Source organism: Dipodomys merriami, unplaced genomic scaffold (assembly GCF_024711535.1).
Source record: "Dipodomys merriami isolate MVZ:Mamm:240054 unplaced genomic scaffold, mDipMer1.0.p SCAF_1, whole genome shotgun sequence".
NCBI classification, from domain to species: domain Eukaryota; kingdom Metazoa; phylum Chordata; class Mammalia; order Rodentia; family Heteromyidae; genus Dipodomys; species Dipodomys merriami.
In genome coordinates this window covers 44,123,164-44,149,033 of record NW_027202270.1, presented here as the reverse complement: position 1 = coordinate 44,149,033, position 25,870 = coordinate 44,123,164, and the positions used below count along the sequence as shown (strand labels likewise).

The window sequence follows — 25,870 nt, the reverse complement described above, 5'->3', positions numbered from 1 at the left end:
TAATTTTGTAATTTAGTCTACTACTAAAGCAGTTTGGTAAATTAATCACTATTACAACCATACTATTGGAAACAAATTTCAATATAATCCTTATCTCTAGTTATAAAATTTGCTTGAGGAAAAAGCACTATGTTTTAGAATTTTTCAGGGACTGAGATAATTATTATCTGAGCTACAGTATTATATTTTTTGAATGTTGGAAACCAAAACAAGCTTTACAATTTCTAAAACTGAGACTGAAAAAATAATACTAATATCATCAGTTCAGCCTCATTTTGAAAAAGTTGGAGTATTTTAATCATGCCTTCTAGGTTCTTCTCAACAAAACAACTTCAGATTCTACTATATACTTTCCTTGTAGAGTACTTAATTACAGTCCCTCAAATTTCTGCTGTGAGCAGGGAACAGAAAGGAAGTTCAATTTTGCAAATAAACTACTAATCTATATATTCTTAAGCCAGGAAAAGAGAAAAAAATATATAAGCCAAAACAAAACTGAATCCCTTTGGGAGGTTGTTTTATTTTATCAGATTCTAGGATTTGAAATATAAATCCTAGAAAACCAAAGTCTTCATTTTCTACCTACTCCTATGCCTGACCCCATAAACTCAGTCTTACTTTCCATTTTTTCATACTGGCCTTAACCAAAATAATTAAGGTAAGAACAGCACTGCACCTCAGACTTTCACATCATTACAGAGGTTTTATCTTGGAGACAGACTGGAGCCAAAGGGGCCACAGCCATGCTATGACATGTCCTCAGATCACAGGTAAAAATAAAGAAAGCCCTGCAGTCGTGACCCCCAAAACAATGAACTGCATCTCTGCTGATCTGTCCAGGTCTAGTGAGATAATATTACATTAACACCCGCCTCAAACAGCACACAGACATGTCACTCACCTCCAGCAACTGAGCCCAGGGTGAATCTATAAGCGGACTCGGCAATCTGGAGCCAGACAGGCCTGCCTAACCCGGGAGACTGCTGTGGGAAAAAAAGAAACATGGAAATGCATACAGCAAATGAAAACAGCTACAATATGACTATCCCAAAATAAGAAAAAGCAAAACCTGAAAGTAATATTGTTCATGACTTAACCTCTTCTCTGAAAGAACAAATTAAGATATTCACCTAGTTAAAATGAAAAGCAGTAGAATCATGGCTTTTTGCTTTTGTTTTGAGAGTACCCCTATTATTCGAATGCACAGGAGTTTTTCTTATCTTTAACAAGTCTCTTAATGTATCAGTTATTGACTACTATTTGGGAACAAACCATTATTTTCCAGAAGTATAGTTTTTAGGTAAACAAGTATTTCAGGTAAAAATCTTTTTCCCTTTTTTAACTTAGAAGTTTGAAATCTTTCTAAAATGTATAAAAAAAATCCTGATACCTAAGTTGGACAATACTAATGATAACCTAAAATGTCTACTGTGAAATAAAAAAACAAAAGCAAAGTAAAAAATTCTACTATGATTCAGAATGTACTTCACAGGCATCCTATAAATCACCTAAAATAATTTGTATAGGTCAATGTCAGTCTAGTTCTTAAATATGTTCATTATAAAAATAGCTGCTTTATTATGTAAGCAGACCGAAACAAAGGAATATTATTAAGAAGCTTTAAAAAGTATCAGGTTGAAATGAACCTTAAAAAAAGAAGCTGGAAGTGTGGCTCAGCACTAGAGCACATACCACATACCACACAAGTATAAAGTCCTGCTGACTTCTAACAGAAGGAAGGGAGGGAGGGACGGAGGAGAGAGGGAGGGAGGTAGGGTGGGAACAAGGAAGGAAGGAAGGAAGGAAGGAAGGAAGGAAGGAAGGAAGGAAGGAAGGAAGGAAGGAAGGAAGGAAGAAAGGGAGAGAGGGAGGGAGGGAGGGAGGGAGGGAGGGAGGGAGGGAGGGAGAGAAAATAGTGAGAAAATGAAACAGTAGTAGCCAGAGTCAGGCCGGAAATCCCAGCAGTGGCAGAGAGAACACAAGTTCAAGACTAGGCTGGACTGCACAATAAGAATGTGCCTCAAGCGCTGTGGCTCAAGTAGTAGAGCGCTGGCCTTGAGCTGAAGAGCTGAGGGACAGAGCCCAGGCCCAGAGTTCAGGCCCCACGACTGGACCCAAAAAAACAAAAAAGAATGTGCCTCAAGGAAAAAAAAGACAAACTAAAATATAATAATGGGCTGGAGGTATATATAGCTCAAAGCTAGCACACTTATCTAGCATGCTCAAGTACCTAGGGCTGATTCCCAGCACCACCAACAAATAAAAACCAAGAAAGCACATTAAAAGGTTTGGGTAGCCTGGGTGCTGGTGTCTCTCATACCTGTAATCCTAGCTATACAGAGGGCCGGTTCAAAGCCAGCCCAGGTACGAAAGTCTGTGACACTCTTATCTCCAATTAACCACCAGAAAACTGGAAGTGGTGCTGTTCCTCAAAGTAATAAAGTCCTAGCCTTGAGCAAAAAGAGCTCTGGGACAGCACTTAGGCCCAGAGTCAAGCCCCATGACCAATAACAACAACAACAAAAAGAATCTGTTGGTTGCGTGCTACTGAGGAGGCTGAGATCTGAGTGCTATCCTTGAGCAAAAGTAGCTTAGGGACAGGTCAGACCCTGATTTCAAGCAAAAAAAAAAAAAAAAAAAAAAGCTGCATTAAAATTTGTAGTCAAATCAGGTGTGAGAGAGTAATCCCAGTTACTCAGAAGACTGAAGCAAGAGTTTGAGCTCATAGGTTGGGTACTGTGGATAAACACCCGTAATCCTAGCTATTTAGGAGATCAAGATCAGGGAGATCACAGTTTGATACTAACCTAGGCAAAATGGTTAGGCGTGGTAGACTGCTTGCCTAGTAAGCACAAGACCCTGAGTTCAAACACAAGTAGTTCTCTCCCTCTCTCTCTCTCTCTCTCTCTCTCTCTCTCTCTCTCTCTCTCTCTCTCTCTCTCTCTCTCTCTCTCTCTGTCTCTCTCTCCCACACACACACACACACACACAGTTCAAGGCCAGCCTGTGCTATATGGTCAAAGTATTTCTTTTGTGTTCTCTCTCTCTCTGTTTTGCTCTTTGCTCTATCTCTCTTTTACAGACTCTCCCTCTCTGTCTCTGTCTCTGTCTCTCTCCCTCTTACACACACAGCTGTTTTTTTTTCATAATATGAAAAAACCATGGTCCCAAATAAGTTTTACATAGTACAAATTTCCTTATTCATCTAAAAGGTTTCTTCTCTGTCTATCCACATACATTTTTCTTTCTAGTCCTTTTCTTCAAAGAATGGCTATAAGCCCTACAAAATCCTATGAAAACAGAAGGATTATATGATGCTTTAATTCTCAGCTAAAACATCTTAAAGTATAAATACTCAAATAACTTTTGTCAGAAATGTCACCTCCATTTCTATTAAATAGCATTTGTAAGAAAACATACAATATATGGTTACCAAGATTTTTCCCCTAAGGCTTAGTTATTGCTGCAAGTTATTGTTCACTTCTTTTAGGTATGTAAATTAATGTAATTAATGCTATATATTTCATATCATGAATATTCATAAATGGATTGCTACTATAGCTATCATCCCTATTAATGACTGTGTACTGAATTTTTAACATTTAGACTGAAAGAAAACACTCAGTACTAAGAAGATCCCCTACTGCGAACAAATAGGCCAAAGGAAAAGGCACTCTTTTGCTTAAGGTTATGATTATGATCATGAAGCTTGATATTTAACAAGGTTAATTAAGTGTTTTTCAAAGCAAAACAAGAGGTGAGAATCTTAAATGATTTTTAACTGGCTCCCGAAGCATTATGTGTATGATAAGGAGTGAGTTCAAATGAGATTTAGACAGGAGATCATGTCAGTGAATAAGTCAAGCAAGCTGCCCAGATCAAGAGGCTTCATGTATCATGTTGACCCAATAAAGAGAATGCTTCTTCCAAATGATAAACTACTGGTGGGCATATGCCAAGGGATAGATTAAATCAATTTTATACTAAGCACTAAAGGCTGGATTCTGCATTAACTAAATGTATGGCTAGCATAGCCACAAGCAAAACAAAATTCTATCTGCAAAGCACATCTAGGATTTTAACACTCCTCTAATATTCTCTGGGCCTTACAAAGTAAGATTAAAACCAAAAAGTGTATCAGTATAGGAGAAGATAAGGAGGAAAATAAAGCATTTATACCTATATATGATATAGAGAAATGTAGATATAGACATTTCCCTAAAAGCTAAATAACATATATACTTTTCTCTAAGAAGGAATTAATGTGTTTAAAGGAACAACTAATTAGGTAAATCACTAATAAGTAAATCATCTTCTCGTTTTTGAGAACAGATTTGCATTTATAGTAAAACGTACCACAGGTAACAAGTAGAAAGATCTGGGTGGAAAAAAGAATGTTCAGTAGACTGTAAAGCTTTCCTCTGTGTACCTACAAATCTAAACTTCAAAGAATCTAAAGCCCACTAGAAAGTACACTACTCAATGAATCAAAGTCCTATAACTAAGTAATGCAATAGATAAAATACAGTTAAAATCATTTAAATAATACTTTGACAAAATACAACCCAGCTCACTTTGAGTAGTCTATAGTTTTAATATAATTAGCATAAAAACAAAAACATTTTAAAAATAAAACAAGTCCATCATAGATCATTTACTTTTTCCTACAGTTGAAAAGTTAATTGTGTAAGACAGAAAAGTAAGAGAGAAAGTTCGTTTACCCATTCTCACACAGGACCAAATCTAGTCTTTAACTTTGTTTTTAACCTCCTCCAAACTGTTAGAAGCTCCAAAAATGTTTATACCCTTTTCTCTGCACCCTACTCCCTTTCCCCCCTCTTTTTTATAAACTTACTTCCCTTCAACCAAAATTTCTGCTTTTTGGTGCTGGTGACTCATGCCTATAATCCTAGCCAGACCAGGCAGAAAAAGTCCATGAGACCCTTACCTCCAATTAACCACCAAAAAGCCAAGTGTGTGGCTCAAGTGGGAGAGTACCAACCTTGATTGGAAAGGCTAAGTAAAAGCAACAGACTCTGAGTTTAAGCCCCAGTACTGGTAACAGCAACAACAACAAAAAAAATGTTTTCTCATTATAGGTCATTTCTATTCCACAAAATAATTATCCAGGAGTTTCTAATTTTTGGTTACTGCAAATACTGCTACTACAAACAATATTGAATATGTCTTTTCTTTTTTTGCCGGTCCTAGGCTTGAACTCTGGGCCTGGGTACTGTCCCTGAGCCTCTTCGTGCTCAAAGCTAGCACTCTACCATTTAAGCCACAACACCACTTGCAGCCTTTTCTGAGTAGCCTACTGGAAATAAAGCACCTTGGCGACTTTTCTGCATAGGCTGGCATTGAACCTCAATCCTCAAATCTCAGCCTCCTGAACAGCTAGGATCAAAGGCATGAACCACCAGTGCCCAACTTGGATATGTCTTTTTTTTTTTTTCTTTTTTCTTTTTTTGGGTCCAGTCGTGGGGCCTGAACTCTGGGCCTGGGCGCTGTCCCTCAGCTCTTCAGCTCAAGGCTAGCGCTCTACCACTTGAGCCACATCACCACTTCCGGCTTTTTTCTTTTTGCTTATGTGGTGCTGAGGAATCGAACCCAGGGCCTCATGCATGCAATGAAAGCTCTTTACCTCTGAGCCACCTTCCCAGCCCTGGATATGTCTTTTAACACCTATAATACTCATTCTGGTGAGGATTATATCTGGAAGAACCAAGAAGATAGTTGTTTCTTCACAGTAGTTTATGTAACAGTTTTCAAAGTTGTGCCAGCAGTTTTGAGTTTTTATTCTTCCACTTCCTAAACAATATATCCCTGTCAGTGTAATTTTACAATTTTATAATTTGGATAAAATAACATTTCAATGTAGTATTAATGTGTTTTCCCTGTTAATATTAAATAATATTCAATTTTTCCTCTCTCTCCCTCCTTTATCTCCCTCTCTCTTTCTCTCTCTCTGTCTCTGTCTCTCTGTCTCTCTCTCATTCTTGCTAGGTACTATCCCTCCTGAGCTATTCTTCTCTCAAGGCTGGGTGCTCTACCACTTGAGCTACATCTTTATTTCCATCTTTTTGGTGGTTAATTGAAGATTAGATCTCACTGACTTTCCTGTTTGGGCTGGCTTTGAACCACAATCCTCAGATTTCAGCCTCCTGAGTATCAGCTAGGATTACAGGCATGAGCCACCAGTGCCCAGGGTACTTTTCTCTCTTTAAGGCCTTTTACCTATTTTCAACTAGGTGTCTCTTTTGTTTATGAATTCATAGAATTTCATTTCATAATCTTTTATTTTTTGAGACATTGTCTTGAGTATGTAGCTGAGACTAGCCTGGAATTCATGATCCTCCGACCTCAGTCTTAAGCCTCCGACTTCTGAGTGCTAGGATTACAGACAAATTACAGGCCTGAGCCAGCACTCCCTGATTATTACATATTCTGGATACAAATCCTCTAACACTTAAATGCTAAATGTATTTCAAATGTCTCTCTACTATGTAGCATGTCCTTGAGCTATTTTTTTAATATACTGTGATGAATAAAACTTCTTAAATCTAATGAAGTTCAATTTATTAATCTTTTTCATTGGATGACTGGTGTTTTATAGTCCTTTTATAAAATCCCTGCTTATCCCTAGATCAGGAATATAATCTTCTGTGTTATCTATTATCTCTAACATTCAAAACAGTCCAACTGAGATATATAGAGTAAGGATTTATTATCCGTCATTAATTAAATTTAAAAATAACAGGTAGAGGGGCTGGGAAGGTGGCTCAGTGGTAGAGCGCTTGCCTTGCATGCATGAGGCCCTGGGTTCCATTCCTCAGCACCACATAGGCAAAAAGAAAAAAAGCCGGAAGTGGCACTGTGGCTCAAGCGGTAGAGCGCTAGCCCTGGGCTGAAGAGCTGAGGGACAGCGCCCAGGCCCAGAGTTCAGGCCCCACGACTGGACCCAAAAAAAAAATTAAAAAAAAAAAAAATAACAGGTAGAATCTTATCCAGCACACACAAAAAAAAAAAGCAAAATGTTTTAGGCAATAAAAAAGAAAATACAAAATCACTCTCCTTAATGAAGGAATTGGGTCTCATACTTATTGCAGCTAATTTTGAAGTGGGCTAATGTTTCCCAAATTCAAATAATAAAAATAAAAAAAAAAGCAGTTAATTTTGCTGCATGTTTAGTAGGTGACAGTCATAAGTATATTATCTCACATCATTTTCTTTTTTTTTTCAAATTTTTTATTGTGATTAAGTGGTTAGTAATTTCCCAAATTTCACAGTATTGTGGGATAGTGATGCTCAGTTAAAGTCACAAACACATTCTAACTTTCCTGGAGCAAATTATCTATCACGGTCTATAACATTTATGACTTCTATGAGCTTTGCGATACAGTTATTTCTTCCACATTGGGTGGTATGTACATTTCTTTTGTTTGGCATAGCATCATTTTCACAATAATCCTGTCAAATGGAAAACAATGCACCAACCTAATCATGAGTAAACAGAAGGATGTTAGGAATCAGTGCCAAAACTCTTCTTCGTTGCCTCCCTCCTCACTTTTATTTCTGAACTCTCAAGAACCTTTTAGTTCCAGAACTATTTTCTTAACAACTTTGGTAGGCTGAGATAACAATAATACTTATTTTTTCTTTCTTTAATATTTAAAATTTCAAGTCAATTCCTATAGGGAAACACTATACACTAACAATAAATAATCATGTACAATTGGTCTTCTGTATCTGTGAGTTTCAGCCATGTGGGAAAACACTGCATCTACAGCCAGATACCTGGATTCCTAATACTTGAAAGGCTGAGGTAGGGGAATTATGAGTTCAAGGCAAGTCTGGGTTATATAATGTGTTTGAGAGCAACCTGGGCTGCATAGTAAGTCTATCTCAAAATTTCTTTTAAAAATCTATCTAGCAGCTAGCAATGTGGCTTAGTGGTAGAGTGTTTGCCTAACATGCATGAAGCCCGGGGTTCAATTCTTCAATACCATATGAACAGAAAAAGCCAGAAGTAGCACTGTGGCTCAAGTGGTAGAGTGCTAGTCTTGAGCAAAAGAAGCTCAGGGACAGTGTCCAGGCCCTGAGTTCAAGCCCCAGGACTGGTAAAAAATAAAATAAAATAAAATAAATAATAATCTAGTTATCTCTATACTGAACATTCATACACTTTTTGTCTTCAAATAAAAAGTACTGACACAGCATGTACATTGTCATTAGATCTGATAAATAACCTAGGAATGATCTAAAATACATAGGAGGAGGTATGTGCTATTTTAGATAAAGGATGTGAGTATCTACAGATTTTGTTATCCATTAGAGTCTGGGAACCAATCTCCTTTGGATACCAAGGAATAGCCAGCCATACTCCTAGTTTGACCATATAGGAAAAAGTATAAAGTCACATAGGAATAGCTATAGTTAATATATTATAACTCCAAGAACTAAAGAATTCTAAAAATTGATTACTAGTGTATTATCTTGAAATTGTTAAGACACCGTAGCCTACGTGACTACCTTTGAGTTTACCATAAATCTGAAATAGGTTAAATGAAGAAAATTTTTTCAAGATTAAAACTTGAAGAAAGTTTATTCTACTACTTTGGTTCTGTAAAAACTAGGCATATTTCCTTTCTTCTTCTTCCTTTTTATGTACACAGGCAAGCACTCCACTAATGGCCTACATAACCAGTCCAAAAACTTAGGCATATTATTCTATTCAATCCTAGTCTGCATTCATCACAAAAATTTAAATGCTATAAAGGAAAAAGGAGACTAAATGTAAAACTGTAAAATAAAACTCATTGATCACTTTACAGAATGCAAGACCTTAAAATGAACAATTCTTGAAAGTATTTAAAGGTACTCATTTTAATAAATGAGGAAATTGAGGCCCAGAGAAACTTGTATCAGATTTCAAAGACAGTAAAGATCAGATTTCACAAGAATTATTAATAGCCATTAGTTGAATCTTTTTGTTCTGTTTTGTGCTAGGGATTGAACCCACGTCCAGGAATCCTTCTTAAATAATCTTCATAAATCTGGTTCTATGAAATTTTAAAAATTTTTGACTTTTTGGGGGTTTTATTTTCTCAGGTATTATTTCTTTTTTGTTGTTGTTGTTGGTCATGGGGCTTGAACTTTGGGCCTGGGTGCTATCCTTGAGCTCTTCGGCTCAAGGAGAGGGTTCTACCACTTGAGCCACAGTGCCACTTCCTGTTTTCTGGTGGTTAATTGGAGGTAAGAGTCTCATGGACTTTCCTGCTTGAGCTGGCTTTGAAGCTTGATCCTCAGATCTCAGCCTCCTGGGTCCAGCACCTGGCCTCCGGTATTATTTCTATAATTTACAGGAAAAATAAATTTAAAATATTAACTTTTATTTCTTTATACAACTTTCAGTAGTAACAGTACCCAATGTATCTAAAATGTGAAACAGAAAATGCAGTGTCTAGCATTTTATGTTTTAAAATGTCCCAAATGTCCCTATCAGATCTCTAGAGATTCCCTGTGCAATCCCAGTTAGAAGGGCAGAGAAAGCACTCCACTGTCTAGAGAACCAAAGAAGAAAAGAGTAGTAGCAACCATTACCTAAAAATGTGACAAGACATATGAGTGCATGCAAGCATCATAAAAAGTCTTATTTCAGAACTGCCACTGAAGACAGGCAAATCATCTCACATCTGTTTAGAGGGTTCACACAGCAGCAGGGTAATATCACCTTTCTAAGAACAATGATGAGGAATGAGGAATGTGGTGCCTACCAAATTTCTGATTTTTCAGATTTGACCTTTCAGAAAATTGATAGGAATAGAACATAAAGGTAGAGAAGGTTCATAGTGCTAGGTCAAATCTGAATTCCAAAATGAAAATTTATCAAAAAACAAAACAAAAAACAACTAAAGTAAAGCAAAAGGGGTATGTGGCTCAAGTGGTAGAGCACCCACCCAGCAAGCATGAAGACCTGAGTTTGAACCCTTGTACCTTAAAAAAAAAAATGTCAAAAGTAAGAAATGTAAAGAAAAAACTGAGGGCTGGGAAGGTGGCTCAGTGGTAGAGCATTTGCCTTGCATGCATGAGGCCCTGGGTTGGATTCCTCAGCACCACATAATCAGAAAAAGCCGGAAGTGGTGCTGTGGCTCAAGTGGTAGAGTGCTAGCCTTGAGCTGAAGAGCTCAGGGACAGTGCCCAGGCCCATAGTTCAGGCCCATGAACAACAAAAAAAAAAAAAAAAAAGTGAATAGCTGAAAAGCTGACAAAGAAGGAAATTAGTTTAAATTGTTTTCATTTTTTTACTTTTTTTTTTTTGTCAATTGTGGGGTCTGGGTGCTGTCTCTGAGCTCTTCAGCTCAAGGCAAGAGCTCTACCACTTGAGCCACAGCACCATTTCCGGTTTTCTGGTTGTTTATTGGAGATAGGAGACTCATAAACTTTCCTGCCTGGGCTGGCTTTGAAGCTCGATGCTCAAATCTCAGCCTCCTGAGTAGCTAGGATTACAGGCATGAGGCTGTTAACATTTTATTTTATTTTTATTTTGTTTATTTATTTATTTATTTGGGTCCAGTCGTGGGGCCTGAACTCTGGGCCTGGGCGCTGTCCCTCAGCTCCTCAGCTCAAGGCTAACGCTCTACCACTTGAACCACAGTGCCACTTCTGGCTTTTTTCTTTTTCTTTTTGCTTATGTGGTGCTGAGGAGTCAAACCCAGGGCCTCATGCATGCAAGGCAAGCGGTCTACCACTGAGCCACTTTCCCAGCCCCGGCTGTTAACATTTTAAATAAGCTAAATACTTTATTTCAGATTTTTTTTTTTTTTTTGCTAGTCCTGCAGTTTGAACTCTGGGCCTAGGTACTGTTCCTGAACTCCTTTTGATCAAGGCTAAGCACTCTACCACTTGAGCCACAGCTCCACTTTTGGCTTTTTCTGTGATTTAATTGGAGATAAGAGTCTCCCAGACTTTCCTGCCCAGACTAGCTCGATTCTCAGATCTCCACCTCCTGAGAAGGTAGGATTACAGGCTTGAGTCACTGGTGCCCTCCTATTTCAGATTTTTTTTTTAAGTTTAATTTTATAGTGCTGGGGATTGAACCTAGCTTTTCATGTATGCTACTCAAAAACTCTACCACAGAGATTCACTCCAGTTCCTGAAGTATAAACATAATTATCTTCAAGGATAGCAATAGTGATACTGTAAAGTGTCTTTTGAAATGAAAAGTTTCAAAATTCAAGAACAAGTTTTCACCAATTATACTAAACATATAAAGCCAGATGCCAGTGGATCACACTTATAATCCAAGTTAGACAGCTGAGATCCAGAAGTCTGAGGTGTAAAGCCAGTCCTGGCAGAAAAAGTCTACAAGATTTCATCTCCAAAATAACAAGCAAAAAAGCAAGCTGGAGGTATGACTCAAACGGTAGAGTACCAGCCAAGCAAGCAAGTCTAAGGCCCTGAATTTAAACCTCAAACTTCTCCCCTCCAAAAACTTACAGCTACAGTGATAAAACATATGTAAGTATTTAAGTTCAGTAAGAACTCTAAACATTTGAATGTCAAGATTTTTTTTTGTAATTTCACAAAATTTTACTTTAAAATAAATCACTAAATTTGAATAAATCCATTTAGTTTTAAAAGATCTGAAAACTCATAATGGAAATAAACTTTGATGGTAGCACATAGTTTTTTTTGGCACAAAAGAAGCTATACTACAATAGGTTTCAGGCTCATTTAATCTGCAGGGAGCTCTATTACACACTAAGCAAACAATTAAAGTATTACCATAAATGTAGATATAAAAGCTCTCTTTCCCATTTTTGGTTTGCTTCAATAGAGCACAAAAGTTCTTATTCATTATGTAAAGTGGACCTGAGAATTTTAATTAATTTCAGAAGCAGAATCATCATTCCACAGAGCTCAAGTAGAAAAAGATTTCTTATCAAATCGTCCCAAGGTGAACCACATTTAAGTGCCTTGCGATTTCCTCACTAACTCATCTGGTAAAGGAGAATGATAAGAAGCTCACAGGTCCTTCCAGAGCTAGAGCAGGGAACATAAGGAGGACAAGGTGTGTGACCATTCGCTACAATTGAAGCTTCCTAAAAACTACTAGGGCTCAAACTATGAGTTTTTATAAATGAAACCAAAAGTTTCTGTCTAAAGCAAGACTTTAAATCATTCCATTCTACTAAATAAGGTAATTTTATGGGAGTTGCTTTTGCCTAATATGTATAAAGTTAGAAATGGAACCGTTATTAACCAACCTTACACATGTAAAGATGGTTACCCTTTGGGGAAGAACACAAAGGTGTAATGTCTCTGAACATTTAAAATACGATTAGTTATTAGAAATAAATAGCCCTCTTCTATTTTCAGCGATATTCTGAACAAAGCAATTTCCAATTTTGTTTTTCCCTACCACTAAGGAGATGACAATTTTTTTTAATGCTGCTTTAAAAAACAAACAAACAATTTATTGTAGTGAATTCCAGGAAATGGAAACCTGGTTTTGTTGTTGATGGTGATAGTGGTGGTGTAGTGTTTTCTTTGTTTTTTTTTTCCTACCTTTGGGGGAACATGAGGGGTGTAGAAAGGGAGGGAGTAGAGTGAACAAACGCAACCATGCTATTCAGAATACACTATGTGGAAATGACCTATGTAACTTGGCAGCGATGGGAGAGGGAAACTAGGGGAAAGTAAAGGAAGGGGTAGCCTGTCAATTTATTACATACATCATAACACCTTAATAGTAACAATATAATTACTTTTTAAAAATCTTATACATGACAGGCTGGGAAGGTGGCTTAGTGGTAGAGCGCTTGCCTTGCATGCATGAGGCCCTGGGTTCGATTCCTCAGCACCACATAAGCAAAAAGAAAAAAGCCGGAAGTGGTGCTGTGGCTCAAGTGGTAGAGTGCTAGCCTTGAGCTGAAGAGCTGAGGGATAGTGCCCAGGCCCAGAGTTCAGACCCCCATGACCAGACCCAAAAAATAAATAAATAAATAAAAATAAAAAACTTATACATGTATGCATAAGCAATTTTTAATCATCAACATTTTAAAAAATAATAATATTTCTTTAAAAATGTAATAAGTCACTCTAGATATTAATGCACAGAGAGACTAAAGGAGGATATTCTTTTTGTTTGTTTTGTGGGTTTTTTTGGTAAAAGAGCTTGAAGTCTGGGACTGGGCACTGTTTCTGAGCTCTTCAGCTCAAGGTAAGCACTCTACCACTTGAGCCACAGCACCACTTCCAGTTTTCTGGTGGTTTATTGGAGATAAGAGTCTCATGGTCTTTCCTGCCAGGCTAGCTTTGAACCACGATCCTGAGATCTCAGCCTCCTGAGTAGTGAGGATTACAGGCATGAGCCACTGGCACCTGGCCAAAGGAGGATATTCTTAGGAGAGGAATACAAAGGTAATATGCCTATGTGCATCTGATCAAATAAAATAATATTTATTGAAATGACTCCAGAAAATGGAAACAAGAAGTTTTTCTTTTTGGTGTGTTGCTGTTTTTATTTTATTTTTGTCTTGCTTGTTATTTAGTTATCTTTGTGAGGGTAAGCAGGGGCACAGAAATGGAGGGACAAAGAGTGAACAAATGCAGCAGTGGTACTCACAGATACTATGTTGAAAATGAACAATACAACTTGTGTATGGGGACAGAAGGGAAAAAGTGGGAGAGAGAGAGAGGGAAAAGGTGACCTTGTACAAAAAGAAATGTACTCACCACCTGACTTATATAACTGTAACCCCTCTACATATCACCTTTATAAAACAATAAAAAGAAAATATGCTAACAAAAATGTAAAGGTCAAAGTTTTCTTTCTAATTAGACATGTTTCCTTTTCTCTTATAAGCTATAAGGCACTATCTCAGTGAATAAGAAATGTACTGTTAAAACCTTATAAATCTCAGCTTCATGATACAAGGAACCTAACACTAACCTTTAAAAATTAGACAAATGAATGGAAAATATGCTAATTCCAATGGAAAGGAAGTCAACCCATGCCTATTTCAACTCTTATTCTTTTACCTTAATAAGGCAAAAGAACAAAGCAAAATCACAAATCTAGGAATCCCATAAAAATATTCTGAGGATGAGGGTAACTCACATAAGTAAAATTGGGAGTTAAGTCTTTCTCAAAAAGTTGTTTTCACAACAATCAGAAATTTTAGGTTTTCTGTGCACATATTATTTCAGCATTTTTAAGGTAATTATTTTTATAAGACTGTTTTTACCTGTCTCTGAAGTTCTGCCAGGTTGTAAGGTAAGGCTCCCTCAGCCAAGGGAGCTATTCTCTCAATATCTGCCAATGTCAAGCGCCTTAAGGGAATAATATAGAAACACGGAACTGTTAGACACTGACCGACACTGACCAACTCCTCGCATAGAGAACATCTTTCCTTAAAAAAAAAGTTAACTGCAATTTAAAAGTGTAAGTGTCATTTCATTAGTCACACAAATCATTTTGGTAAGAAAAAATAATCTTCAGACCCTGTCTGCAACAACATTCTAGACAAATAATGCTGGGATACACAAAATTAATGACTTTAGCGATAGATATTAAAAGCAAAAGAATAATTCTTTGCCAGAAACAAAGGACAGTTAGCAACAGGCCACACATGCTCAATGTATCTTCCACAGCATATAATGCACAGGTATAAGGTATAAGGTATCCTAGAAAATAGGATAGATACAAAACTAAGAAAGGCACAAGAATAAGAGGAATTTTTAAAATATATTTTAACTGTATTTTATAACTGTCTTTCAAATACTTTGAGTTTTGAACAAAATGAACGCACTATTGTTCCCAAAAATTTACTTTAAAAAATATACATTCTGTGAACCAACTAAAAGGTCACCTTAGATTTAATAAAAGTATTTTGAAAGTATTTATTATTTTATAGAGGTTCAAAACCTGTGTCAAATATGTAAATTATACATGGATATAACAGCCTGGTATTTCATGCTAATCATCAAGTTATGGATATGTAAGATTGCTGAAATATTTAGCATTATATCTAGCCCAACCATTCACTAGCATTAGGCAATTAAGCACTTGTTTTTTCAACTTCTATTAGTCCTCAGTCCTAGAGTTAAAGACTATTTTCCAGATATTGCTATATTTGATGAAGACAAAATGTAACTGGAAAAAACATCCAATTCAATGTCTTAATGGATCATAAGCTCCCTTTCTACAGGGAATCAATAAGAAAGGGCTTTATTTGTCTGGCTTTGCAAATAAAGCATTGTCTGAGTGTTGGGTTTTTGTGTCTTTTCTTTTAATTTATAAACTAGAGTCATTTTAAAAAAATCTGAGCATGTCTGTGACAATCCCTATGAGGATGTCAGAGCATACCTCAAGAAAATAATTTAGAAATTTATAACACCTCCAGAGAGCCCAGATTAAATCAATCTTTTCCTTTCCTTTGTTCTTAGTTTCCTCTATTCTTTCATTTTCCTTCCTTCTCTCATCTCCCTCTATACCTTAAACCTTATTACTCCTTTCTTTTACCTGTCTAGCTCCAACTCCGTCCTCTTCTTTTCATCCCGTTTGCTCTTTCTTCTCCCCCCTTGTCCTCTCCCTTTCCCTTTCTTCACCTCCCCCCACCCTCTGTATTCTTTTTCCCACTCCTACACTTCTCATATTTGCCCATTTCTTTCTTAGAATTCATATGTTGACTGAACTACTGCTAAAATTAACTGATGGCACAATACTGTTTCACATTTTAAAAGAATTGGCCTATATTAAACACCATAAACAATTATTAAAAGAATTAAATACAATTGAAGAACTATTGTAAGAGTTACCCTGAGGCATTATATAAGTCTGCAAGCTGGTACAGGATATCAATTTCCAGTGGAGTAACTTGTCCATAGCGTATGGCATTCTGGGCAAATTCCTCTGGAATATAAAGAAAAAAGTATTAAAATCTTGAAAGTCTCTTAGTAGACAGCATATTTCTACCTATACCAACTCAAACATGTTCTGAAATGTAAAGGCATTTTAGTTGTATTTTAGAATCTAAAGCTGAATTTAAGTATAACTACAGTTCTCAAAGCTAGTAAAAAGATACAATGCAAAGAGATGAAATAGCAGAAACAGGTAAATTAACTTCAGCTATCCAATGATTATTCCAGAGTTACAAAAGGGAAGAAGTGGTTGTTCTCCAGTCACCTAATACATCCTGTTACAACTCACTAAAAGTAGTAGTAGGCATACTCATCTTTCTGTGGCAATTCCTTCCTAGCACAAACAAGCTGCTGCCACACTACCAATGACCTGTTTGACAGAATGGACCAAGGTTCTTTTCAAAACTGTCAAAGTTACTTCCATTCCTGACCTCAGCATCCCATTAAATCCACCTGGATTTCTGGAGCCTATATGCACTTTCTAGAACTGGCTTCAGTGTGGTGAACTTAGATCAACGTCAAGCTTAGTTGATGAAAAGTAAAAATGTGGAGATTTGAACAGATTTTTAAATCTTACCCTTTGTGACTTCAATATCTTTCCTTGTGCCAGCTAAAGTGCTATATATTTTACGAACAAGCTCCATGTTGTTCAATAAGGAGTTAAATGCATTGAAGTAGGAGAAACTAACTTGGTGTGAGATACTTCCTCCAGCAGCCTAAGAAATAACAACACAATAAAATTAAAGATTTTTAAAAGAAACATACTTTGGATACTATATTACACTCAAAAAGGACCCAAAGGAGTTCTCGTCATTAAAATGATTAACAACCAGTACATAAATACAAGGAAGGTATCATACTAAAACACCCGGTGTATTACATGCCCTCAGGGAAGTCTATGTAATTTAGGTCTGAAGGAAGAAAGCAACATCTGGAAGTAGGACTTCATGGTTCATCTACTTATAAGGTCAGAAACAACAAATATAATTATTATAGATCAAAAACTGATATTTAAACAGTATTTTCAAGACCCTCAACTATGGAACTCCTGCTAGTCCTAGATAAATGAAATATCAATGTACAAGATAAGGGACATTCTTTCTTGCCCACACACATTGACAAAAACTAAATTGCAACTTTCAGTTTTGTGCTGGGAGTGAAACTCAGGGCATCTTGCACACTAAGCTTGTGTTCTATAACTGAGCCACATACCCCTGCCCTAGTAACTAAATTTTAAGACTATTTTCATCATATCAACTTTTCTGATTTATTTGTGTGTGTGTGTGTGTGTGTGTGTGTGTGTGTGTGTGTGTGTGTGTGTTGGTAAAATTTAAGACTATTTTCATCATATCAACTTTTCTGATTTGTGTGTGTGTGCGTGCGTGCATGCGTGTGTGTGTTTGTGTGTGTGTGTGTGTGTGTGTACTGACTTGAACTCAGGGCCTGGGTGCTTTCCCTGAGCTTCCTCACTCAAGACTAGTGTTCTATCACTGGAGCCACAGCTCCACTTCTGGCTTTTGGTGTTTAATTAGAGATAAAAGTCTCACGGACTTTTCTGACTGGGCTGGCTTCAAACTGAGCTCCTTAGATCTCAGCCTTCTGAGTAGCTAGGATTACAAGCATGAGTAAACAGAGCCCAGCTACTTTTCTAAATTTTTAGCTATTTTAATCATTAATATATTTAGTCTTATAGTCTGCATTATAAGAAGTACAACTACCAAACTCCAAAAAATATATAGACACAGTGATGAGTATTTATTTGCTATTATGTCTTCAGTACAATAGCACAAATGACCCTCAAGTCTACAGACCCTCATGTCTACAGGGTAGGAAAGTTCTTCTACTCACCACATGGTCATAAACTCCATTCTAAAAACCCAATTTCTAAGTCAGAAGTCAGAGAAATTCACATGATTGGAAATATGTACTTTTTTTTGGGGGGGGGGTCCGGTTGTGGGGCCTAAACTCTGGACCTGGGTGCTGTCCCTCAGCTCTTCAGCTCAAGGCTAGCGCTCTGCCACGTGAGCCACAGCGTCACTTCCGGCTTTTTTCTTTTTTGCTTATGTGGTGCTGAGGAATCGAACCCAGAGCCTCATGCATGCAAGGCAAGTGCTCTACCACTGAGCCACTTTCCCAGCCCATGACTGAAAATATTGCTATTAAAATTTCAAAAAGATGCTTGTGGAATTCCAGCATGATAGTCGTAAAAGTCTATTACAAATAATGTAAATAATGATAGGCAACTATATGTACCCCTCACCTTTATATACATGCCTCAACCCAAATACAGATTATATATATATAATTTTATTTTATTATTTACTTTTTGTTTATATGGTACTGAGGAATCAAACCCAGGGCCTCATGCATGCCAGGCAAACACTCTACCACCAAGTTACATTCCCAGCCGCAGATTACATATTTATTAACATGAATGTAGGTACCAGTGACAGATATTCCTCTAAAGAATAAAAACGTTATTTGGTAAACTAAGGCTATCATACCTACTTGGAAAGATTAAATAGGTTTCCTCAACCTAATTCACATTAAGTCAACCTTTTATTTAGTTTTTTCAAACTTTTTCTCTTTTCTTCCCAGTTTCCTTTTCTTTCCTTTTTTATTTTTTTGGTTTGAATATGAGGTGAGGGTAGGAAAGTGGAGGATGGGTGTCAGGGAGGTGAAATGTGTAGGAGAAAGTGACATGGTCCATGTTCAAATTCACTGAAGAAAAAGAACAGAAGTTGATCTTCTACCCTAGTCTAAATCGGGGATAATGATCTTCAGCTGAAACAACAAAAGCACTCATTGGCTTTCCTCCATTCAAAACAAGCAGTAATCAAAAACTTATACATAAGTGCATGAACAAGAAATTGGGTAAGTGAGGAAAATTTCTCCACTCAGTAAGGAAGTGGATGACATGAACTTGCTATTGGTCCAGTTTTACCATTCAACGTATCAACCACCACCAAACAACAACAACAAAAACTTGTGTCTGGTGTATAAACACTGAAGGCACAGAGAGAGGGACAGAAGAGTGAGCCACAGAGGCTAATGGCCACATATTTCCTCCATTCCTCCTGCCATGAGCATGAATATTAAAATTGTGCAGAGGCCAGGACAATTTGATTCTGCCCACTGAAAAAAGTAATCGTTCACTCTTGTCTATAAACCCTTTTTTCCCTTAAACTAGACTCTGTAAATGGAAACAACCAACTTAGAAATGTGAAAGAACAAGATGATGACTCTGTAAAAAGCTTTACAATCTGAGGAAGCATCACCTCTAACACACACACACACACACACACACACACACACACACACACACACACACACACACACACACACACACACACACACACACACACACACACACACACACACACACACACACACACACACACACACACACACACACACACACACACACACACACACACACACGGTTAACAACTACCAACCAAGCATGCAGTTTGAATAGCTGAGAGTTTTATAGGCCCAAGGAAGCCACTGAGGACCTAATGATTCAAAATGTCTCTGGAAAGAGAAAATTAAAGTACTGTTTTTTACTTACTGAAACCAAGTTCTCCTCCACAAAAGGAGTGAGCATGTGGGACCGAATGGTAACCATGATATCACTGAAGTCCAGACCAGAAATCATGCCACTTTTGCTTTTGTCTTTTAGTGCAAAAGCTTGCCTTGCATGTTCCAATTGCAGTTCCTGGAAGGAAAAATGAAAAATAAAGTATTAAATTGGTTAAAGCACATCCAAAGTACATGTTCTGGAAATGAAGGAAGCAGACATCTTTCCCCATGTGTACTTACTATAAAGAGAAATAATATACACCTCGGAAATCACAACAAAGCTTTTAATTTAGGAGGCACAAGCTTTCCTAGAAATATACTACACACAACACTCCTAAGAAAAACAAATTAATCAAATCATAGCAATAAAAAAGGATGAAAAAGAACCTTCAAATTTTGTTCAAAAAATTTTGATCACTGAAAATAAGAGTGTAATTTTTTCAGTGCTTTGTTTTGGCCTTTAAAACATATGATAATTTATTCTTTCTTGCTTGAAGACTTTGTCATTCAAGAGTACTTCTTGAATTAAGAGTTTTAATTTTAAATTACATAATCAAAGTTGGACTCATTTTTAATTAAACATCATTTTTTCAAATAATTTTTAAATGAACTCAGTGTGAAATTCTACCAACTTTGTGACATGTCATAATGCTAAAGGAAAATGATAAATAAAAAACTGCATAAGCAGAGTTTGGTTACTGCTGTAGGGCTCTGGGTACAGTTACACTTAAACCATAGAAAAACAACTCAGAAAAACTACTGGACAGCTAAAGCTGTAATAAGTGATAGCTGTCAATAAAAATGACAAAATGCTGGACACCAGTGGCTCATGCCTGTAATCCTAGCTACTCAGGAAGCTCAGATTTAAGGATCACAGTTCAAAGCCAGCCAGGGCAGGAATGTCTGTGGGACTCTTATCTCCAATGAACCACTAGAAAACTGAAAGTGGTGCTTGGCTCAAGTGGTAGAGGGCTCGCCTTGAGCTGAAGAACTGAGGGACAGTGCCCAGGCCCTCAGTTCAAGACCCACTACCAACAACAAAAAAAAGACATGGCTAGGAAGGTGGCTCAGTGGTAGAGTGCCACCCAGTGCCCTGGGTTCGATTCCTCAGCACAACATAAGCAGAAAAAGCTGGAAGTGGCGCTGTGGCTCAAGTGGTAGAGCACTAGCCTTGATCTAAAGAGCGGAGGGACAGCACCCAGGCCCAGAGTTCAGGCCCCACAACTGACAAAAAAAAAAAAAAAAAGACAAAATGTACCAATAACTCCTGAGATACTATACAAAAGCCAAAAATCAGAGAATTTCTGCCCTGGGGTTCCATGGCATGATACAAATAGATTTGTTGATACAACATAATAAAGGTGTGACCAGATGCCACTTTCATCTCTAAAAATTATATTTAAACATAGAACTACTATTCACATATTAAATAATATAACTTTTATTGTCACTCATTTATCAAAACCCTCAAAGTAATGTTGCTTTCCCTTTTTCTTTAATTTTGGGGCCTGGGGATGTCTCTAACTGTTAGAATGCTTACATAGCATGTACAAGGCCCTGGAATATACTCCTATTATGATTGATAGATAGATAGATATTTTGGTAAAAGTCTCACCCTTGTAACTACATTTTATAGTCACAAGAGGGATTTGTGACCTCTTAATGATAATTCAGTCAAAATTACTGTAGCAGGTGTTTATAATGCATTAAGTTATATGTGAGTGTATATAGTTTTCAATATGCTTTAAAAAATAATTTTAGGGAAATGAACTAAAGAAAAACATACTAAACCTACTAAATCACTCAAAACTTTTTTTCTTGGCCAGTCATTGGGCTTGAACTCCAGGTCTGGGCCCTGTCCCTGAGCTCTTTTGCTCAAGGCTAGTTCTCTATCACTTTGAGCCACAACTCCACTTATAGTTTTCTGGAGGTTAATTGCAGATAAGAGTCTCACAGACTTTCCTCCCAGGCTGGCTTTAAACCATGATCCTCAGATCTCAACTTCCTGAATAGCTAGGATTACAGGCATCAACCACTAGCACCCAACTCAATAGTCTTAAGTTTAAAAACCTGCATGGAAATACTAAGTTATCTACAAAAATATGTACTTGTATTGTCTTGAAAAGAGCAACAGAAATGGAAAAACAAATTTAACTTGTAAATGTATGTGTTAAAGAGGAGTCACTCCATTTAGTTCATTTCTATCATCTCAATTTCAACCTGCATCCTTCAAATGAATGAGAGACATTGTTTGCATCACTAGATTGGCTGAAAGTAGTCCTAAGACAAGGCTATTCCTAACACAAGCAGCCTCAGAAGCAGAAAAAGGTTGACTCTCTTTCTTACTACATTTTCTCTTCCTCACTCCTTTCTTTTTTTTTTCAAGTCTTTTGTTATTATGTCTTTGTCTTCCCTATGCACATGTCTTAATCTCCCAGAAATAATCAGTGGCAATTACACATAAATTTAGCCCCAATGATACCAAAGAAAATGTGGACTTTTAACGAAGAAGCAGAACACATATTGAAAAATATTAAGAGATTTTATACTTTCTATAAGGTCAACAGTTGAAAGAGTCTTACCTGTTTTTTTAAAGACACACAGTTGAAGTACTATAAATAAAACCAGTATGGGGAAATTGGCATATGAGAAAAGCCATGAACCAGAGATCCAAATAGACACACAAGAGGGTCAACACCCAGGCCCTGAGTAAGCCGATGACCAAAGCAAGCAAGCAAGTAAGAGAAAAAGAGAGAGAGAGAGAGAGAGAGAGAGAGAGAGAGAGAGAGAGAGAGAGAGAGAGAGAGAGAGAGAGAGAGAGAGAAGACACTTAAAGAAAACACTTTGCAGTGAATTTTTTTTAATTCTAAAAAAAAAAGCAAAAAACAGAAGACAGAGCAAGATGCAGCCTGAAATGTTATCTTCCTGTGGCATATTTATGCCACATGCTTTTCTTCTCTACCAGACTTTTTTCAATTAAATTTTCCTTTCATTAAAAAAAAAGTCTTTAATATCATGGGACAGGTGAGAGAAAGCAGAACACCTATGAAATAAGAAGACTGCTATTTTTTTAAGGAATTTTCAGAAAACCAAAAGTTCCTTTAAAAACTCAAAATATAACTATTTTTTAAATAAACAGAAGCTACAGAAGGAAAATAAGAAAGCAACTAAAATATTTATATTTACTAGTCCTAGAAAGGTATAAAGCTCAAGAAATATAAAAATGAAAACTTTAAGACCTGAAGTTTCCAAATTATAAGAGCCCACAGATGACAAGAAAATGTCTAAAAAAAAAAAAAAAAAAAAAAAAACCCTCACACTAAGGAATATCATGAAATTTTATACCCAGACAAGAAAAAAAAAAATCCTAAAACCATCCAGAGTAGAACAAAAGAGTTTCAGTACTGAATCAAGAATGAGAATGGAGGGGCTGGGAATGTGGCTCAGTGGTAGGGTGCTTGCTGAGCATGCATGAAGCCCTGAGTTTGATTCCTCAGTGCCACATAAACAGAAAAGGCCAGAAGTGGCACTGTGGCTCAAGAGCTAGAGCTCTAGCCTTGAGCACAGAGAGACTCAGGGATAGAGCCTAGGCCCTGAGTTCAAGCCCCACGACTGGCAAAAAAAAAAAAAAAAGAATGAGAATGGAGGAAGTGGCTGCTCTGGCTCAAAGTGGTAGAGTACTAGCCTTGAGTAAAAAGACTGCAAGGACAGCATACAGGGCCCAAGTTCAAGCCCACTATGATCTAAAAAACAAACAAACAAACAAACAAAAAAACATGAGTGGCTCATGCCTGTAATCCTATCTGCTCAGGAGGCTGAGATCTGAGGACTGCAGTTCAAAGCCAGCCCAGGCAGAAAGGTCCCCATGAGACCCTTATCTTCAATTAACCACTCAAAAACCAAAAGTGGAGTTGTGGCTTAAAGAGGTAGAGGACTAGCCTTGAGCCAAATTGCTCAGGGACAGCACCCAAGCCCTGAGTTCAAGCCCCACAGCAACAACAAGAACAACAAAAAAGGAATGAGAAGGGAGCCTACCACCATGGGCTCATACGTGTAATCCTATAATCTGCCTATACTGGATGTTGAGATCAATAGGATCATGGTTCAAAGCCAGCCTGAGCTGAGAAAAGTCCAAAAGCTTCCATCTCCAAAAAAAAAAAAAAAACAAACAGCAAAAAGCAGGGCAGGAGGTGTTGTTTAAGTGGTAGAATGCCCCTTGAATAAACAAGCAGAGTAGACTCAAAGCCTTAAACTGAATTTCTTGATAGCTACACTACAAATTAGAGAAAGGAAAATAATGAAAAAATCCCTACTACAATTTAATGCCCAGTCAGATTATTTAATGATAAAGTAAGAGGTTTACAGATATGAGAAAAGTCTCAATATTTTAAACGTCCCTTCCTTAGAAAGCTAAAACAGGAACTATTCCACCAAAATGAAGTAAATCAAAAGATAAAAATCATGATAAAGGGAAAGATACAATCCAGAAGATAGGAAATTCAATAAAGCAAAAGACAAAGAGGTTCTCCAGGTTGAAGGTAAAAGGAGATCATAAAATAACAGCTGTGCAGGAAGCTTAGAAGGTTCACTTTCTGCCAGATGCCAGTGATTCATACCTATAATCTTAGCTACTCCGAAGGCTGAGATCTAAGGATTAGGATTCAAAGCCAGCCCCAGAACTGGCACATGCACAAGCACAGGCACACGTACACACACACAGATATTTACATATACACACATACAAAGCCCACTTTTTTTTTTTTTGTCGGTTGTGGGGCTTGAATTCTGGACCTGGGCGCTTTCCCTGTGCTCTTCAGCTCAAGGGGAGTGCTCTCCACTTGAGCCACAGTACCATTTCCGGTTTTCTAGTGGTTTATTGGAGATAAGAGTATCAAGGAGTTTCCTGCCTGGGCTGGCTTTGAACTGTGATCCTCAGATCTCAGCCTTCTGAGTAGCTAGAATTATAGCTGTGAGCTACCGGTGCCCGGCTACAAAGCCCACTTTCTGACCATAAAACAAGTCAGGAACTTAGGGTGGCTGACATGGACAATAGTCTAGCGATTCCTGAACCTTAAACAAAGGGGTTGGGGGATGGGTCAATGGTAGTCCACTTGCCTGGTATGCGCAAGGCCTTTGGTTCAATATTTAGCATTATTTTCTAAAAAGGAGGGGAGAAGGAAGAGGAGGAAAAGGAGGAAAAAGAAGGAGGAGGAGGGTGGCAGCAGCAGGAAAAAAAAAGACAAGAAAAGAACACAGAATTAACCCATGATTCAGAAAAAGTGCTCCTAGAAATATGCTCAAAAGGACTGAAAACAGATATTCAAACAAGTACTTGTATATGAACACTTGTAAGGCTCAATTCCTAATAGTCACAAAGTGGAAACAACTCAATAGTTTATCAACAGATAGTCAAAAAATATCATATAGTTATACGATTGAATATTAAGCCAAAAAAGAATAAAGTATTAATATATCTTACAATATGAATAATCCTTAAAAGCTGTTAAGTTTTTTAAAAAAGCCAGTATGATAGGTCATATCTTATGATTCATTTACATGAAATATTTAGAATAGCTACAATCTGCTTTTTGTTCCATAGGAAAAAGGAGATTGTTGGCTGCCAGAAGCTGGGAGGGAAGCAAGAATAAGAAGCGATTATTAGGGGCTGGGGAGGTGTCTCAGTTGTAGAGTAGCTTGCCTTATATGCATGAGGCCCTGGGTTCGATTCCTCAACACCACATAAGCAGAAAAAGCTGGAAGTGGCACTGTGACTCAAGTGGTAGAGCGCTAGCCTTGAGCTGAAGAGCTGAGGGACAGCGCCCAGGCCCAGAATTCAGGCCCCACGACTGACCAAAAAAAAAAAAAAAAAAAAGAAGTGATTATTAAACTTCCTTTTGGGGTAATGAAATGTTTGGAACAAGATAGTTGCGTTGATTGAAAAATACTGTGAATCATCTAGGAGGCACTGAATTATGCTAGGTAAGTGCTCTACCACTGAGTCACATTCCTAGTCCCAAATATATATATTTTTAGAAAGCTCCTAGAGAACTCCAAAAATTCTTTTTTTTTTTTGTTCTTCATGGGGCTTGAACTCTGGGCCTGGGCACTGTCCCTTGGCTCTTCAGCTTAAGGCTAGTGCTCTACCACTTGAGCTACAGCACCATTTCCGGTTTTCTGGTGGTTTATTGGAGATAAGAGTCTCACAGACTTTCCTGCCTGGGCTGGCTTTGAACCATGATCCTCATATCTCAGCTTCCTGAGTTGCTAGGATTACAGGTATGGAGCCACTGGTGCCCAGCCAAGAATTATTATTTATTTTTTTTGTCAGTCATGGGGCTTGAACTCTGGGCCTGAGCGTTGT

The 25,870-nt window shown here is 37.5% G+C and overlaps 1 protein-coding gene across 1 annotated transcript in view; it reads right to left on the bottom strand.

Moving 5' to 3' along the window:
* Slc25a12 (solute carrier family 25 member 12) overlaps nt 1-25,870 on the bottom strand; it is a 100,666-nt gene that overhangs the window by 30,416 nt on the left and 44,380 nt on the right. Inside the window, exons 6-10 of the mRNA XM_070020941.1 lie at nt 19,499-19,645; nt 16,505-16,643; nt 15,826-15,919; nt 14,253-14,337; nt 902-983 (exon numbers count right to left, since the gene is read on the bottom strand). Of these exons, the coding sequence (XP_069877042.1) occupies nt 902-983; nt 14,253-14,337; nt 15,826-15,919; nt 16,505-16,643; nt 19,499-19,645 (547 nt within the window). The remainder of the gene's footprint in view (nt 1-901; nt 984-14,252; nt 14,338-15,825; nt 15,920-16,504; nt 16,644-19,498; nt 19,646-25,870) is intronic.